This window comes from Aythya fuligula, chromosome 1 (genome assembly GCF_009819795.1).
Source record: "Aythya fuligula isolate bAytFul2 chromosome 1, bAytFul2.pri, whole genome shotgun sequence".
Lineage (NCBI taxonomy): Eukaryota > Metazoa > Chordata > Aves > Anseriformes > Anatidae > Aythya > Aythya fuligula.
In genome coordinates this window covers 120,454,446-120,472,586 of record NC_045559.1, presented here as the reverse complement: position 1 = coordinate 120,472,586, position 18,141 = coordinate 120,454,446, and the positions used below count along the sequence as shown (strand labels likewise).

General features: G+C 35.8%; 1 protein-coding gene across 9 annotated transcripts in view; it reads right to left on the bottom strand.

Moving 5' to 3' along the window:
• Positions 1-18,141, bottom strand: part of DMD (dystrophin) — a 958,404-nt gene that overhangs the window by 753,790 nt on the left and 186,473 nt on the right. For all 9 annotated transcript variants that reach the window (XM_032193124.1, XM_032193145.1, XM_032193154.1 and 6 more), the window contains 3 exons: positions 12,272-12,373; positions 12,060-12,167; positions 5,958-6,137 (listed from right to left, as the gene is read on the bottom strand). In XM_032193124.1, the coding sequence (XP_032049015.1) occupies positions 5,958-6,137; positions 12,060-12,167; positions 12,272-12,373 (390 nt within the window). The remainder of the gene's footprint in view (positions 1-5,957; positions 6,138-12,059; positions 12,168-12,271; positions 12,374-18,141) is intronic.

The following is an 18,141-nucleotide window of genomic DNA, read 5'->3' as shown; positions in this document are numbered from 1 at the left end:
AGGAAACACTTCTGTAGAATTTTATTGGCACTTTATACAGCAACATTTTCAACATTTTTTTTTTTAATTAATTCTATTTCTGGGTAGGAAGAAAGAGCAAAATAAAGCTCCTGAGGTCCAGGGTACTATGAAATTTGAGGACAACACATGATGTCATCTTTCCCTTGGTAAGATGTACAGCTAAGAGCACTACAAATCATTACTTGCTCCATATATGAAGCTTCGACGACAATCACCTTTTCCTCTTGTCACAAAATTCTTATTGCACTGAGTTTTATCTAAAAATCAATGATAGGATGTTCCTGACACCTGAGGTCATATCCTGCCATGTTCCATTTGCCAGTCAATATCAGGGTACAGTTTACAGTGAAGCAGGTGTAAAACAGAATAAATCACAGCTACGGTACTGTAGGACCAATATGCAGCATACTGCCAATGGCACAGGAGAAGCAGTTTCAGCTGGTGATTTGGTAATGTGCTTCAAAAGCATGCAGTATAATTATCATATGCTCAGAGCAGTCAAGTCACGATGCTGTTGGGAGTAATGACTCACATGTCAAAACAGTAAAGAAGTATTTTTCATGCTTAATCAATAGGAGTGGAGTTTAAATACTGTATACTTCACAATGAAATGGGAGATATGAATTTGAAATTCATAATCATTCTAATTACAGAGACTGGGGAAGGCTAAAAGGTACTGAAGATTACACTGCCAGGTGAAGTTCAGGAACTTGGTGTGTGTTTAAAGAGTGCAGACACTTTATTGGGTAACAGAAAATGCATAACAAATTAGGAAATACATAAAAGGAAATAGCTTTTGTTTGCCTCCCTAGGAAAAACCTCTAAAACCTTTAAAAACTGAAGTGGTTTGTTTCATGTATAGTTCAAGGATGGTCCAAATAATGACAATATAGTTTCCTTGTCTCTTTAAGTTCCTGAAAGGCACATATAAATCCGAGGAGGGGTGGTAAAGACTGGTCCTTTAACCTGCTAGAAAATCATGTGGAAGCCCTAAGGTGACTCACAAGGCCACACATTAAAAGGCTTTCAAAATAGAATGCTTGCCTTCAGTTTCACATCAGCAAACTCGTCCTTTTTTTTTGGAGTGGACAAATTTCAACCTTTCTTTTCATCTTCTACAAATAAAGGTATATACAATTTGTGTATAGCACTTCAGTAGTTTTATGTCATTTTATTTCTCTTTTATATGGCAGCCTACCTTTAATACCATCATTTATTTCCGCCTTTGGAAATGCCCTGAGTCCTGATATAGCCATAATTTTCCTTAACACTCACTTTTGGAGCTGTTGGGAGTTCTTTGATAAAATGTATGTATGTGAGTGGGGAAGTTCAGATGAAGAATGTTGTTGTTTTTTATTTTAGTTTGGGAAGGTTTTCAGTACAATTTAGTGAATCATAATGAACTCACTAAAGGTGCATTTAGAGTTTCTGAAATTTATACATTTACTTTACAGAAGTTTTCCTTGTCTTTGTTTCCAATGTGTGCTCAATGAAGAAAATCAGTCACTTTCATGATGAGAATAACTGCTTTTTAGGGGTGTCTCTCACCCTTTCCATCCATTCATTGCATCAGAAATTTCAACCATGATTTCAGATTAGGTGCTTAGCTGAATTCAGTGCTGTAAAATTTAGACGTGGGAAGATTCACATTTTATCTTCTGCACATTTCCTTTGGGATGTATAACTGTTCTATGTCTAATTGGAGAAGCAGCTTTGATCTAAGGCTGAGACTGTCTGTTCTATGTAATTTCATATTTTGTTTGCTAGTTAATCATTTAGTGACACTCCAGTAAGAGAAGGAGGAGAAATAACTCATGACAAAAATAGAAGTAAGAAGGTACTATAAGAATTATTAATGAAAGCAATAAAATTCATTTTGAAGTCCATATCCAAGTTGAAAGAATAAAATCTGCATTTTCTGATAAATTTTAGTGAAAAATGTTATATTTATTGTCACCCTTTTCCAACTTCTCTGTTCATGATTAGCCATAATAATTAGATCTTCTTTTAAAGGCGTTTTCTTCTTGCAGACAAAATATGTAAATAAGCTCTGTAATGAATAAACCACACTAGCATTATCTGCCCTGCCTAGATAGAAATACATGACAATAAGCACACCATCAATAACTCAAGTGCTAGGGTAAATGTGAGGACATACTTAAGCTGTGTAACAGTGCTTTAGGAAGTGATCCTTTAGTTAGCACTGAATATGCAACGTCTCCAGAATTTGAAGCAATATGCCCACATCACTGTACTGATTCTGTGCCAAGAAAAGTAGCTTCTCGGAGGAGGAAAAGATTATCAACTGAAGTGTGGTGTTATGGTAAAGCATTTACACTGTTTTGGAAATCCAAAGCATCTCCCACCTGTGCTGCTCTGTGATCTCTGGATGTACAACCTTGTGACTGTTCACTTCACAAGGAGGCTATCCTTTCTGTAATCCAAGTTCTATTTAAGTTCCATTTTGAAAATGGAACTCACCTGCTTTTAGAACTGATCACCAATCTAAACCCTTGAATACTTTGGACTGGTTTCATTTATTATTTTTTTAATTTTATTTTTTTTCCAACACATCGTGACTGCAGGTTTTAGCGATTTTAGTGATATAAAATACCAGCAGTCTTGAGTTCTGAACCCTACTGTTTGTTCAGGAGAATTTAGACTCTTGATTTCAACATGTTTTTTTAACCTAATAACATGAATATGCCAAAACAAATGAAGGTATGCATGCTTTAGGGAGTGCAGACAAGTATAGAAAAGAAGGGCTTGCACCAACTTCTAATTAATCTTTCAAATTGACTTCAAAAATTTGTCATGGAAAGTGTGGGAACTCTACACATAACATTATGCATGTAGGTTTGAAATACTTGTCTTACAAATAGGACAAATATTTTAAGACAGCTATGCAACTAATATGGTTTAGAAAAAGAAGCCAACCAACAAAATACGAATGAAAATGTCATATAACTTTTGTATCCAGAATATTGATTCTCTATAAATAGTTTATAGGACATGCACAGTTTATAATAAATTAGGCAGCCTTTATATGATTCCTTTTTTTGGATACATGGCATTTGTATTATGTAGCTTCTACTCTTCTCGGTTTAGTAGGTGATTTATTTCAGCATACTCAGTTTATCTTATGAAAGTTTAACATTACTATTGTTCCTGTTGTTAAAGTGAATGAGGAAAGTTATAACACCATTATTTGTTAAAATCAGAGATGTTAAGGTGTCAATTACTAGTGATATTTAACAAATATATGAAAGTAATAGAACATTATGAAGCTTGAGTATGTGTTGTTTTTAAAAGGAGCTATTGAGTTCCTTTTTATATATGTAAGAACATATTTGTGTTCTTAAAGAGTACATACTGTGTAGGCTATAATGAATATCGTTCTACAATGTTTGCTTCTTTTGTACGACACAACAGTAGTAGCAATGCATAAGCCTATTGTAGTAGGTTTACATGGCAAGGTTTTGGTAGCAGGGGGCCTTAGAGGTGGTTTCTGTGAGAAGGATCTAGAAGCTGCCCCATGTTTGGTAAGGGCCCCACTGCTGACCAGAGCTGAGCCAATAAGCGATGTTGTTTTGCGCCTCTGTGAAAGCATATTTAAGACAGGGAAAAAAACACGCTGCGCCACACAGCAGCTGGGAGAGTGAGAGGAGTGAGGAACGGCCTTGCAGGCGCCAAGGTCAGTGAAGAAGGAGGGGGAGAGGTGCTCCAGGCGCCAGAGCAGAAGTCCCCTGCGGCCTGTGGTGAGGACCATGGTGAAGCAGGATGTCCCTCGTCAGCCCATGGAGTACCACGGTGGAGCAGGGTTCCACGCTGCAGCCCGGGTGGCCCTGCACCGACGGAGGCTGCTGCCTGTGGAAGACCCCTGCCAGAGCAGATTCCGGGCCAGACCTGTAGCCCATGGAGAGGAGACCACACAGGAGCAGGTGACCTGGCAGGAGCTGCTGACTGCAGGGGACCCAGGTTGGAGCAGTTTTCTCCTGAGGGATGGACCCCGTGGTACAGACCCATATCTGGAGCAGTTCTGGAAGAGCTGCTGCCTGTGGGAAGCCCACGCCGGATCAGTTCATCAAGGACTGCATCCCGTGGGAGGAACCCCACAGCACAGGGGACGAGAGTGACCGAGAAGGAGCGGCAGAGAAGAAGTGCTGTAGACTGACCATAACCCCCATTGCCCCGTTCCCCTGCGCCGCTTGGGGGGAGGAGGTGGAAGAGGGTGGATGGGGGGGGGGGGGGAGGGGAAGGTGTTTTTGGTTTCTTTCCTTTGTTTCTCACTTCTCTAGCTTGTTAGTAATAAGCAATAAATCTTACTGTCTCCCGATGCCGAGTCTGTTTTGCCCGTTACAATAATTACTGCGTGATCTGTTTGTCCTTATCTCAAACTTTGAGCCTTTTTCATCTTATTTTCTCCCCATTCCTCTTTGAGGAGGGGAGTGAGAGAGCGGCTGTGGTGGAGCTCAGCTGCCCACTTGAGCGGAACCACAACACCTATGACCTAGCATAGTAATTTCTTGAAATCATATGACCCTAGCAGTCCCAAATTCAAAATGTAGTTCTGCATTTTCTTCTGCTTAGAAGCAACAGGTTTCCTACTGCAAATATACATGAGTTAAATCAAATTTTCAACTATTACAAATACTGTATAGCACAAACTGATTTTGACTTCTAAGTGAAATTGCATCCCTTCTCAATTTTCTTCTCTCTCTTCTGTTCTTCCAAACTGATTTTTCCAACTTCAGCTAAACGAGGAACTATATCACAGACCAAACTAGAAGATTAATGTATTGGAGTCAAAAGTATTAAGGGGTACTTAAATCACTACAAAAAAAGTATAGCAGTTTCAATAAATTGACTTTCCCCAATTGCGCCCAGAATAAGTTTTTAGAAGTATAAGCATATGTCAGCAAAAACGTGCATCATGATAGAGGGGACTGAATTAAACTGACCAGAAATGCAACACTGTAGGAACAGGACAGAGGTGCATGCAGTAGCATTCTTCTCTATGTTATTATGAGAAAACGTTTTAATGTCCATGTCCATTTCCCTAGTCGTATAATGCTAGTACAAAAAAACCAACCAACCAACCAACCAACCAACCAACCAAAAAAACCCTCAATATTGATGATATAAGTAAAGGAATGGGAATAAAATAGAAGAAAAAAAAAAAAAAGTGAGCTGATTTGGGTTTAAATCCAACAAGAAAGAGATGCTAACAAATGGCTGGGAAAAACAGATGGATACATTTTTTGATATTACACCAGAGCACTGATTTTTGTTCCCTAGTTTAAAAAATGTGAAACTTTAAATCTCAGTTTATATTTTAACATTATGGTAAACAGAAAGGAGCAGGACAGAATAATAATGGATGGTTTTTGTTTTTGTTTTTAAATTGGCATTTGGGCCAAAAGTATTGCTTGGTTTATTCTTCCAAGAAGTTTCTCTTGTTGTGACCTCTCTTTTTAAGCTTTATATCAGCAAAACATAAGCAGAAATAAAACAGTAATTGAATAAGTGTTCACTGTTGAAAAGAAATAAATATAACTGCTGTTTAACTAGCAAAAAGTTTTTACACCGATTTCAGGCTAAGTACTATTCCACAGAGAGACATAAAACTGCACTTGAAGTGACCAAATATTATAGATTAAAAATGTGCTAAATTGAATAAATATATAAAATATTCTAACAATCTGAGAAAGTAATCAACATTGTAAAGAGAGAAAAAAAAACAAACACACACATATAAATAATATCCTGGAAAGTTATATTACAGTTGTATTATACTGTCCTAAAAATAAATTGTTTATTAATAAATCATATAGGAAAAATATTTAAAACAATATAACTAACAGTACCAATACTTCTTCAAGCATTAGTCTGGCAAAGGATTTTATTGTCAACTGATGAAATGATTTTTTACAAACCTGCTTAGAATTGCTTTCCAACTTCTGCACAAGGCTATCCCAACGCTGGGCAAAATTTTCAAGACGGCTTTCCAGCTTGTGAGCTACTGCTTTATTTTTCACAGCTACAAGGAGGTCTTGGCTGAGTGAGTTTAGCTTACTCATCATTTGCCTTTTCATTTCCAGGTCTCCTTTTAGGATCTGTTAAGTAAAGCAACATCAGGAAGACAAATAATTCAAATGGGGAAAAAAATCCTTTGAGGAAATATGCTAAAAAGAGAATCATAGAATCATAGAATATCCTGAGTTGGAAGGGATGCACAAGGATCATCAAGTCCAACTCCTGACTCCACAAAACTCACCTCCCAAAAATCAGACCTTATGTCTGAGAGCATTGTCCAGACACTTCTTGAACTCCAGCAGGCTTGGTGCTGTGACCTCTGTCCTGGGGAGCCTGTCCCAGTGCCCAACCACCTCTGAAGAGCCTTTCCCTAGCACACATCCTGACCCTCCCCTGTCCCAGCTCAATGCCGTTCCCTCAGGTCCTGTCACTGTCCCCAGGGAGCAGAGCTCAGGGCCAGCCCCTCCGCTCCCCTCATGAGGGAGAGCTGCAGGTCACCATGAGGCCTCCCCTCAGCCTCCTCTGCTCTGGGCTGGACAAACCAAGGGACCTCAGCTGCTCCTCATACACATTCTCCTATAGACCATTCACCATCTTTGCAGCCCTCCTTTGGATGATCTCTAATAGTTTTTATGTCCTTCTTATATTGTGGTGCCCCAAACTGCACACAGTACTCAAGGTGAGGCCGCACCAGTGCGGAGCAGAGCAGGACAATCCCTTTCCCTCAACCAGTTAGCAATGCCATGGCCAAGCCACCCTAGGGTATGGTTGGCCCTCCTGGCTGCGAGGGCACACTGCTGGCTTAGATTCAGCTTGCTGCCAACCATAACAACTGGATCCACTCCATGGGGCTGCTGGGCTGCTCTCCAGCCTCTCATCCCCCAGTCTCTACAAATGTCTAGGGTTGCCTCTTCCCAGATGCAGAATCTGGCAATTGCTCTTGTTTATGCCTATTTTATTTTATTTTATTTTATTTTATTTTATTTTATTTTATTTTATTTTATTTTATTTTATTTTATTTTATTTTATTTTATTTTATTTTATTTTATTTTATTTTATTTTATTTTATTTTATTTTTTGATTGCCCAGCCCTGTAGTCTGTCAAGATCTTTCTGCAAGGCCCCTTCACCCTCAAGGGAGCCAACAGCTCTTCCTAATTTAGTGTCATGTGCAAACTTAGTATGCATTTGAGTCCTGCATCCTGATCATTTATAAAAGCATTGAAGAGAACTGGCCCCAAAATGGAGGCCTGAAGAACCCCACTGGTGACTGGCTGCCAGCCTGATGTATCCCCATTTACTTTAACCCTCAACCCATCAGTCAATGTTCACCCATTGTGTTATGTATTTGTCTGGCTGTATGCTGGACATTTTGTTCAGAAGGACACTGTGAGAAACAGTATCTAAAGCTTTGTTGAAATCCAAAAAAATTGCATCTACTGGCTTCCCTTAGTAAAGAATTGAAAATGGTCAAGGATATTTCATACAAACTCCTATACTTCTGAGCTGCTGTTACTGTAAAAACTGCTGGTAAAGCTGACATAGTGGAATGGACAGATTGCACTTCACAAAGCAATATAACATGACAGGTGGAGCAACTCCAGTCATCAAAGCATGCCTCAGGTGGTGGTATAAATCAAAAAAACTAATAGCTGTGTGACTTTATAACCTTAAAACTGCAGTAATGTTAACAACTATATCAACATTTCAAGCAATGTTTCTTCAAACATTTGTTGTGCTTTGCCATATACTGCATATTAAAACTGGAAAAAAAAAAAAAAAAGGTTTCTGGAAAACTAATTTTTAACCCCAGAGAAGGGTTAAAAAAAAAACAAAACAAAAAAACAAAACAAAACAAAACAAACAAAAAAAAACCAACAAAAAACAACAACAACAACAAAAATGAAAGAAACGAAAAAAGTTCTTAAAATAAGTAACTTAGTGTTGACAGTATTGAAGAACCATATATTCCTCATCTTTCTCAGATCTGAACAGCTCCTGGTATACAGCAGTCATCTCCCAAGGAATCCAGAAGGCTGGGGAGTCTTAGGAGCACTCCTGAGTGTGCAAAGAACATGGCAACACAGCTGGGAGTCTGGAAACCCCAGTGTGCAACCTCTGCCCTCTGGGAGTCACCATACAGCTTGAAGGCATAGATGTTAATGGCAAACAAGGTATCTACAGTCTTCTTTACATCTCTACTGCAGTAAACTACAAAGGGATCCAGAAACTCCTGGGATCTTTACATACAAACCTCTCTGTAAAGTAGGCTGTTCAAAGATCCAAGAGACATCCACAGTTTCAGCTGCCACCTAGAATTTTTTCATTTTATTTTAATTTTCTTAACTGTACAGGTTTACCTCATTCAGTTTTGTACATTAATTACTAATTCTCCGCATACTTATGGGTACTAACCAGGGCCAAATTATGAACTCTTTATGCAGCTGAGGGTTGCAATCTAAACCTCAAGTCTACACATTTCAAAAGGGATAATTATACAATTATTATAGATAGATTATAGATATAAATTAGCATACATATACTTTTCTGTAGCCACATGCTCCAAAACTGTAATATAAAACACATCTAAGTAAATAAAAATGTGAAGCCTTTGTAAACATTATTATGCCATTTATGTGCGATTTGAAACATCGTAACCACTGATGTTAGGTACCACGAATATCAAAATTAAGTTGACATCTCCCTAAGAAATAGCTGCTACCATGATTCATATTTAACCATCTGTTTACACAGTAGCAGATCTAACACAGGGAACAGACTAGGTGTAAAACAAATTACCAGCTTAAATTTTGCAAGGATTACTATATTTTACTTTTCCCTGGGGCATAAACTGTCAAAAAAAGCTTGTTTGAAAACTCCATACCATCAAAACCATCAGAAGTTGTACTTGGTGAAACATCATTAGAAATTCTGTCTTTGAATGTTTTATTTCCAACCTCTGTTGATGTCAACAGCTATATAAAATGAGTTCAGCATCAAGCCAAGGATACAAGAGTACAACCAATAAATGAAACAACACAAAGGGAAGGTTGCTAAAACTTTCTGTCAAAGCTACTGCTCACAACTACCTAACGCTCTTTTGTGATAGTAACAGTTAAACTGAAAAGACATACTGGAGGATTCTGTTTTCACATTTCCTTACTGAAAACGTGCTAGTGTTCTACAGTAACCAATACATGCTCTAGTTTTGATTTTTTTTTTTTTTCCAGTACAAGAATAGACTTTGAGCTAATATCAAAATATGTAATTTAGCTATATGCAAGAAAATAAACAGGACTGCTTGCTTTATGAAATGAATTATCAAATAACTCAGTCATAACTTCTATCAAGTGCATACTGTAAACTCCAATATTTGAACATTTTAAAGCAGTTTCCTTATTTGTGGTTAATGTGCTTTCACCAGGTGTTTTGTTTTGTTTTGTTTCCAAGTTTTTACTTTAGTTATTACTGTTTTGCTTTTACTTAAACCTCACCAAAAACATTCTTGGCTCATTGAAATATTCTAGCAAGCAACATCTGCTGTAAATTAATTGGTTGGCTGTTGATTTATTCAAGTAAGAATCACTGTTAATACAGTATCTTATTTATTTCTTCTAATAAGTAAAGAAATTTGCGTTTAGTGAAGCAAGTGAAAATTTAACTAGATGTTAATCAATTGAATTTATTAATCGAATTAACTCTTTTATACCTTTGCAGTAGTTCTCAGCATTTTTTTTATTAAAAAGGAGAAATACCATCCCTTTCATTTTACAGGCTGCAAAACTTAAGCGCAGAACATGGAAACAGCATATCAAGCCCATGCCATAACTGCCAATAAAATTTCACTTCATTCTGCACACTTATGTTATGCCTTCTCCATACACAATATCCTCCAATTTATTTCATGCTCTATGTCACCCTTTGTCTTGTGTAAGAATTAAAAGGTAATAATAACCCAGTTATTATAGGGAAATATTTTTAGAACTGGAGCAACTACACTTCAAGATCAGAAACAAATGAACACAAGTCAGTGTTAATACATGAGCAAATACAAAATATTTAAACATAGGAATAACACATATACATATATATAATTTTAATATATATAAATTCTGAATGAATCCTCTTGCACAAGCCATTTGATATTAAGAAATACTTATTTTAAAAAATAAAAATTACCTGAACAAAAAATATTACACACAGATATTGTGGATACTATATATAAATTAAGAAGAAATCTAATTGACTTTATACCAATTAAAAAAAAAAAGGAAAAGCTAGAACTGGATGAATTGGTAATTGATCAAAAAGAAATTTCACCTATTCAGATGGTAAAAAATAACAATGAAAACTTGACTGCTAAAGCCAACCAAAAAGGAGAGACAGCATCGTAATATTTGGAACCTCCTGAATCTTTATTTTTTTTAGATGAATTTCAAGTTCCCACTGTCCAGAGTGTATCCTAATTTCCATATACTAGAGCATTCTGACACCAAATTGAAAATCAAAGTTTAATTTACATAGTTACAAACGTGTTTTAATTTGACTCCATTTCCCAGTTTGGCATAATGACATCTGAGAAAGAAACCGCAGAGAACTAGTATTTGTTAATAATGGTGAGCCTGCAGTCAAATTTCTGGCAAACATGTTTGTTAATACAAAGTGAAATGATCAGAATTTGGGCTGCCAAAATCTCCCAGCACTTGTAAAAAAAAAAAAAAAAAGGAATCCACATGTAGACGATCCCAATACTTCTGTTTAGGATTGGGATTATCAAACCAGGTGGTTCATGTAAAATAGGACAAATAGACTGGAAGCTCTTCTGCCATATCATGATATCAAAACTAAAAGCTTAAGATATGATGTTCACTCCTACTGAACTTGTTTGAAAGCAAACAAAAAAACAAATACTGCAGTTTGCTGCTTGAAATGATTAGACAACAGGTAGACTGAGCTACCATACTGTACAAGCATTTTTATGTTCATAAAGAACATATGTGAATTCTGATTATTACAACCCTAGAAAAGGCTGTTCCTAATTACATGTATAATGGCCATTTTTCATGACGGTTGCTTCATTACACCCAAACACATCACTATGTCCAAAACAACATAAACAAAAAGGCAAGTATGATAATGCCTACGAGTCTTTTTTTTTTTCTCTCATATAATTTTTTCCTTATTAACAAAATAAATAATAATATAAATAAATAATAACATCTGTTTAAACAGAAAAATGAAGTTCCTAAGTTCAAAAAGAAAATGAAGTTCCTAGTTACAATACTAATCTACCCACTTTAACAAAAACATGGACGTGAATGTTTCCTTTCCTCTAAAATGCATAAGCAGTCATTCTTTTGTATAAGATAATGCCTAACACACCATTTTATTTTCAAAACTCCTATTGTTATAGAACCATGTCTAGTTTGTGCCAAGTTTTGCATCTTTACAGGTAAGGCATCTCTTTAAGCCAGCGAGAAGTACATTCTGTCCATAAAGATGATAAATTGTAGAGTATTTTCTGAAGAATAAGGCAGAATATATGTTGAAAAGGGTGTATTTCATGAATGTATGTGGATTCCCAAAACACACTTGAGGTAAAGTTGTTAAGTAATATTAATATTAAAATTTAAAGCTTTTATGTCTTTAGCTTTTTCAAGTTTAGGGAACGTATAATGGATTTTGTTGTATGATAATTACTTATTCACATGCATATATGTCTTTGTGCATATATATAATCACATATTTAAGACACAATGCTACTGCAGTTCACTATCTTTTGGCAGAAGAGACAACCAAGAAACATATCTGTACCTACAAGTTAACTTATTAGCAAGATCATGGACCAACCAATTTCACACACTATTCCATAACATCCATTCCCAGAAATATGAAGCAACTATTCTGTTAAACTGTATTGACTGAGAGTAGGATAAAATCACATGCACTCATATTCATGAATGGGAAAGCTGAGCATAATACAGGACAATAAAAAATACATACAGCTATTTTGCGTAGACTGGTCAACATTTCATTTTGATCTTTAAAGCCAGTTGTATGAATTTTGCTCAGAGCATCCTCTTTCTCAGTAAGCCATGCATCAAAAAGGCACTGAAAAAAGATTGAAGAGAACAGCATGAAAAGGCTTCATCCAGGCCATTCCTAGTGCAATTTTTGGAAGGATGTTCCAATTTATAGCTGCTAACACTACTCACCTGCTCTTCTGCAAAGTGCTGCCATTTTCTAAGAATATCTTGCAGAAGGACCCATCGCTCTTCTGTCCATCTGCAGATGGCTGCCCACCGGTTTCCAAAGTGCTAGAAGGAAAGAAAAACACAAAAAGTATTTGATTACATTTTTAAAAGCAGTGCAATCTGATCTTCCTATAGCACAAATGTTTGTGAAAACACTTTCATAACTCACTTTTTACAATCTTAAGTCCTTAAAATATGTTGCATGTTACACTGAAATAGACTTACTGAAAATAAGTCTTACTGAAATAAGACTCAAGTGGAGAGAATAGGAAAAGTGATATAGCCAGAAAGAGGGAGATAATTTCAACAGTAATCTAAAGACATATTTTTCTGTTAAGTCTTTGGCACTGTGCTGTCAAAAAAAAATAAAAATAAATAGAAAAATCCATAACTTTATGAATCCCAATGCACAACTACTTGAAATGTAATTACAGGGGCCCAAGCAATTAACTGTAACAATAAAATATCTGTTTCTTAAGTTGTTCTGTCAATGCAGTTGATCTAAGTTCTTTTTCTCCTTACAAAATTGTCATAAGAGAAAAAAACCCTTTAAGCTATCAGTAGCACAAACCACAGTGAGGTTTCTTGTATATTTCTAGCATATGCTACTATATATCTTATATATCTGTGCAAAATGCTATGTTGTTCTTTCCCTCATTTTAATTGAAAGTGAGCATTATCACTTTACTTAATTTTCCTGTCAACCTTGAGTGAAAAATGCCTGAGACAGGATAGGACTTACTAGAGCTGTGATGGTGCAACATGCTATAAAACTTTTATTGTAACAAATTACAATGATTTAATTACCCTTGAACGCCATATGCAAATTATTCAACTCCTCCCAAATAAGAAACCTTACAAAATCTGAAGGATACTCTATACTACTGTGTTCTTATTTTCCATCAACTTCAATTTCATATGTATTGACAAAATGATTTTTTTCCTTTTTCCTATTTATTCATATTTCATATGTTTTTATTTATTTTTCATGGGGTATTAAAATATTATATCTAACTGAAATGCATGTAAAAGATCCAAACATACTTTCTACCAAAATTGAAATTTTTATTTTGCACTTCCTATGAAATGAAAGGTAAAGCTTTAGGTTGCTGTTTGAATTTGTGGCTTTTTCTGTGACAATTTTATATCAAAGTAAAAAGTAAAAAGATTCCATATTTTTCTGAAGGCTCACACCATAATAAATCTTGCCAAGTGAACAGGCAGTTGTCATGACATTCAGTCATATCATTACTGGTGAAACACTTTTGCCTCCAGCTTACTAGGAAACACTGCAACATTTTATTCATTCATTTTAGCTCTCATCATTAAATAAATTTGTAAATTGCATGATAATTGTTGCAGAAAATAATTGATGACCAGCCAATAAAAATATCTTTTCTTTTTTTTTACGCCTTTTGTAGGAAACTCATGACTTTATATATAGTATTTTTTGGCCTCACAGGCTAAATACTATGTGTACTGTAATGCACAGTCAATAACACCCTTTCTGCATAAATGGTATTTTGACTAATTTTACTGATCTGAAAAACTAAAAATCTTATGTAGCAATCTTATGTTTAGTGTCATTTTTCCTGAATCTGATTACATTTCCACTCTACCTCTAGAGAATTTCAACCCCTTTTTTGCCCAGAAGGTAACCTAGATCTGCAAATATGTAGCACCCATACAGTTTTTAACATTCAAATAAAGTGTTGTTTGTTTGTTTTTTTTCTTTCCTTTTTTTTTTTTTTTTTCTTCCCCTTGGCATCTTTGCTTACTAATTACTAGTTCAGAAATCATGAACATATCATTCCTTAAAGTTCAGATGCTTCTTCTCTGAAACTCTTTCCTAACAATTCCCACAATTCAGGGTAATTTTTACTAGTCAACTACTAAAAAACATTGTAATAATTCAGTAAGTCATAACAAGGGCTTCTTGTCATTACATAACAATGCTCAAGACTAAATACTTCATTTTCCCTATGCCCTTTTTTCTCCACTAGCACAGGAGAAAATTCTATCTATTTGTAAAATTCTCTGTATACAGATGGTGAGGTGAACCACATTTCGTTGTTTTGGTGCCTAAAGGTCTGAGTAACAGCAAAGTTTACGGATGCTAATTACATACTGTATTTTTAAAATACACTTACAGATTTTACTAAAAGATTCATAAATAACGCCAAAGTCAAGCAGCAAAAGTTTTGGGACACTAACCTCTGATGTTTTCAATGTTTTTAGTAAAGTCTTTTCATGACCAGACATCTGTTCACTGGTAAAACAGATCTAGATCAGAATAAATTACTCCGCACAAAATTAAGTGATAATTCAAAAAATAAAATAATAATAAAAGAAAAATCAGGTAGATACAAACTCTGATGCAAGCCAAATGCAATCATGTGGGAATTGTATATAACGTGAATAATGACTACCGAATCAGATCGCGCTCAATTTTGCATCTTTTTTCACACCAAATAGTACTTGATGCTGTAAGTAGCCTGTGTGATATCTGGGAACTCAGGCTGTACCACAGTTTTTGCTCCCAACGCCCAGGAAAACATATCTCCAGAGAACTTAGCTGAATCCAGAGTAAAAAGTAAAATGTCTTCTTGCTCCTTTGAAATGCCTATTTTTATGGCCCTAACTGGAATTTTCAGAGAAATTTGCATGCAAAAGAAACTTTTCTTGTATTGAGAGGACTCTGACAGAATGTTCTTTATGACTACAAAGGCAGAATATAAAACATTCCCAGTCTGCAAAAAAAGGTCAAAGTAAGCAAGTACATGAACAGGATAAAATGAATAAAAACAATGCAACTCTTGGGAACACTGGAGTGAATGAATAAAAAAAAGGAAATAATAAGCCTGAAGTCTGCAAGTCTGCAACTAATAGAAGAGCTTTTGTTTTTGTAAGATGCTTCTTTAAATAGAGTAATGCTATCCACTCCATAAAGTAGTGAGAAATAATGGATTTTTTTTTCATACATATATATGTATATATATTCAAAATCAAATTTAAAAACAAGTGTTTAGCAAATTCACTAAATTTCCCCTGTGCAAAATTTGATGTATTTCTGCAAGAACTAGCTATACTTCATCATTAATGAAAGGACAGTACCCTGAATAATACATGTATGAATATACAGTAGACTGTGTAAATTACACTCTTGGTTCCTTTCCTTCAGCAGCCATCAAGCAGTATTTGATACATCTAATGCAGATCTCATTCCAGCATGGATCGCTGAAGCTTGGGGAGAACACAAATTTGCATCAGCCTACCAAAGTCCTTAAGGGACCAACTGTCTGCTGGGTATAATTAGAGTAAAAATTCCCTACCTTCAGGGCTTCTTAATGTCTTTCAATGATTTCTCTTGGCTGAAGGCAATTTCCCCACACTTACTGAGAAATAAGTCAGACTATAGCAACTGATTCGCTAGCACAGTCCTCTGATTTTGAAGCATGAAATACAGATTTGAACCTTAGTCTGCATCTGCCTTTTTTGTAAATCTCTGGACTGCACCTATTGGGGTCTAGGAGTTACATGTCTAAATAGCCAGTTCTTGACAGCAGTATAAACCCACGGAGTCTCACAAAATGTCTCACTGATATGTCAAGTAAAACATGTGATGTCAAGTAAAAGTAGATGTAACATTCACACTCACCCAGGCTAGCTGTAGTCTCTCAGACTACCTTGTGGCAACAACTGTAAAAAGTCATTTTTGCTTTTTCTTTTTTTTTTTTTTTTCAAAAAAAAGTTAGCTTATCTATGGAAAATTTATTGCAGGGAATGCTTTTGGCTTCTACACCATTAACTGCCTCTTAAATAGGACTCGGACACACACACACACACGTATATATACATATATATGTATGCATGTAAGCATACATATATGTATTTTGCATATATATATTTGTATATACATATACATATATACACATACATATTTCAGGAATCACCACCTCAAAAATTTTCAAACAGAAAGACAACTGAATTGCAGCTGCTTGGAAAATGCAGTCTCGACTATTACATGGCAATAACATTTCACTTTCTTCAAAATACGATCCTGACCAGTATCTCACTCAGGCAGCCTTATTAAGTCTTTCGTCTGACAGCACACACTCTTGTTTTGTTCTCCTTTTAAAAGTCAGACTGACAGATACGTAATCAGGCTTTGAACTTTGCTCCACTGTGCTTTTGTCAAATGCTTTAATGGGTGGGCCTGTGAAGTCTCTCCTGTGCTTATATATTCAGTTTGCAAGTAACACATGAAGAAAACAAGCAAACAAACAAACAAAACACCCTATGTTCTCATACACTCAGGAAAGGTGATATAATGTTTTGCTAGTACAGTGGGTGAACTGTGGTAACTCCTTGGCATAAAGGCATGAAATTTTGCAGACCTCCCTAAAACCCTAATCCCCATGACATTTTATCTGTATTTTGTTGTTATCAATACTTGGAATACTGCTACATATTCTGTGACTTCCAGAGCAACGGGATTATTGAACTTTTCTTTCAGTCTCTTCTTTAAGAGAGCATGATTGAAGGAGGGAGCTGTACAGCAGCAGGACTTCCCCACACCACCCCGCACACTGCTCAGAGTGTGCCTGTGCTGCAGAATACACTGCCTCAGGAATTCCCTTGCTGGCATCATTCCAAGAATATACCTGAAATGACAGTGACAATACAAATATAACTCCTCAGTGACAGTAACAATTGAGCATCCTTTATCTCAATTCCAGACACCTCCTCTACTAGTATGGTTAAAAAGAGGCATATTTCCATTGTGCTTCATTTACATACATTATTCTTTATGCTTTTTTAATGGGGTAAACACAACACAGTAATGTGTGAGTTCTATTTAATGAAACTGCTAATAACCTTTTTATTCTGTAGGTTTATATAGGTTCACATAAAATAAACAGAAGACCAAATTAAATATATTAAGAGCCCTCAATCATTTTTACTGATGCTTACACTGACAACCTTGGAGAGTTTCCTGTATGGTTTTTGCTATACATCATACTTGAGTTTTGTTGCACATGCCTTTTCTGTAGGACTTTGGATTCTATGTCACGCCTGTAAGACTAGAACATCTTCTGCTTTCCATCACTCCATCTTTTAAACTGGTTGGCTTTCTCCACATACCTAATTTAAAGATAATCAACTCTGCCTGTTGTGAGGAGGGGTGGTGGTGGTAGAGAGTGCTGCTGTGACCCTATATTTTACTGAAGAACATTAATTCTCCAAAATATGAGATTAGATTACATGTCCAATAATCCATGGTCTTCTATATTTTTCCCCATACTGTTCAAAGATCTCAGTTGTATATCTTCTAATTTATGAAGTATATTAAATATAGAATGTCTTTTTATTTTTATTTTATTTTATTTTATTTTATTTTTGGGTCATACCATAGCCCTCTTTGCAGGAACCTGCATTTTGCAAACATAGCGTAGTATCCCAGTTAAACCTTTTCCCATCTACTTTTTAATTTCACTCTCCCTCTTTCATTTGAGCTGTTTTCTTAGTTTAGTTAAGCTTATAGAACTGTGAATTTGCAAGGGATATGCTTCATTCCAATGAAGAACATACAAGCAATTGGCAAGAAATTCTGAGATAAAGACTGTCTTGAGCTGGTATACCATGATTCTGACACCAAGGATATATTTAAAAAGAAGTAATAATTGATAGTTAAGTATAGGCTACATTGTTTCTTTCACAGGGTTGTGTTCCCTGATGTCTAAGCAATTTGTAGTGTCGGTGTCCAGCATCTTAGCATCAATGTGTACTACCTACACTAAATCCCAGACTAATTACAGATTTATTGGGAT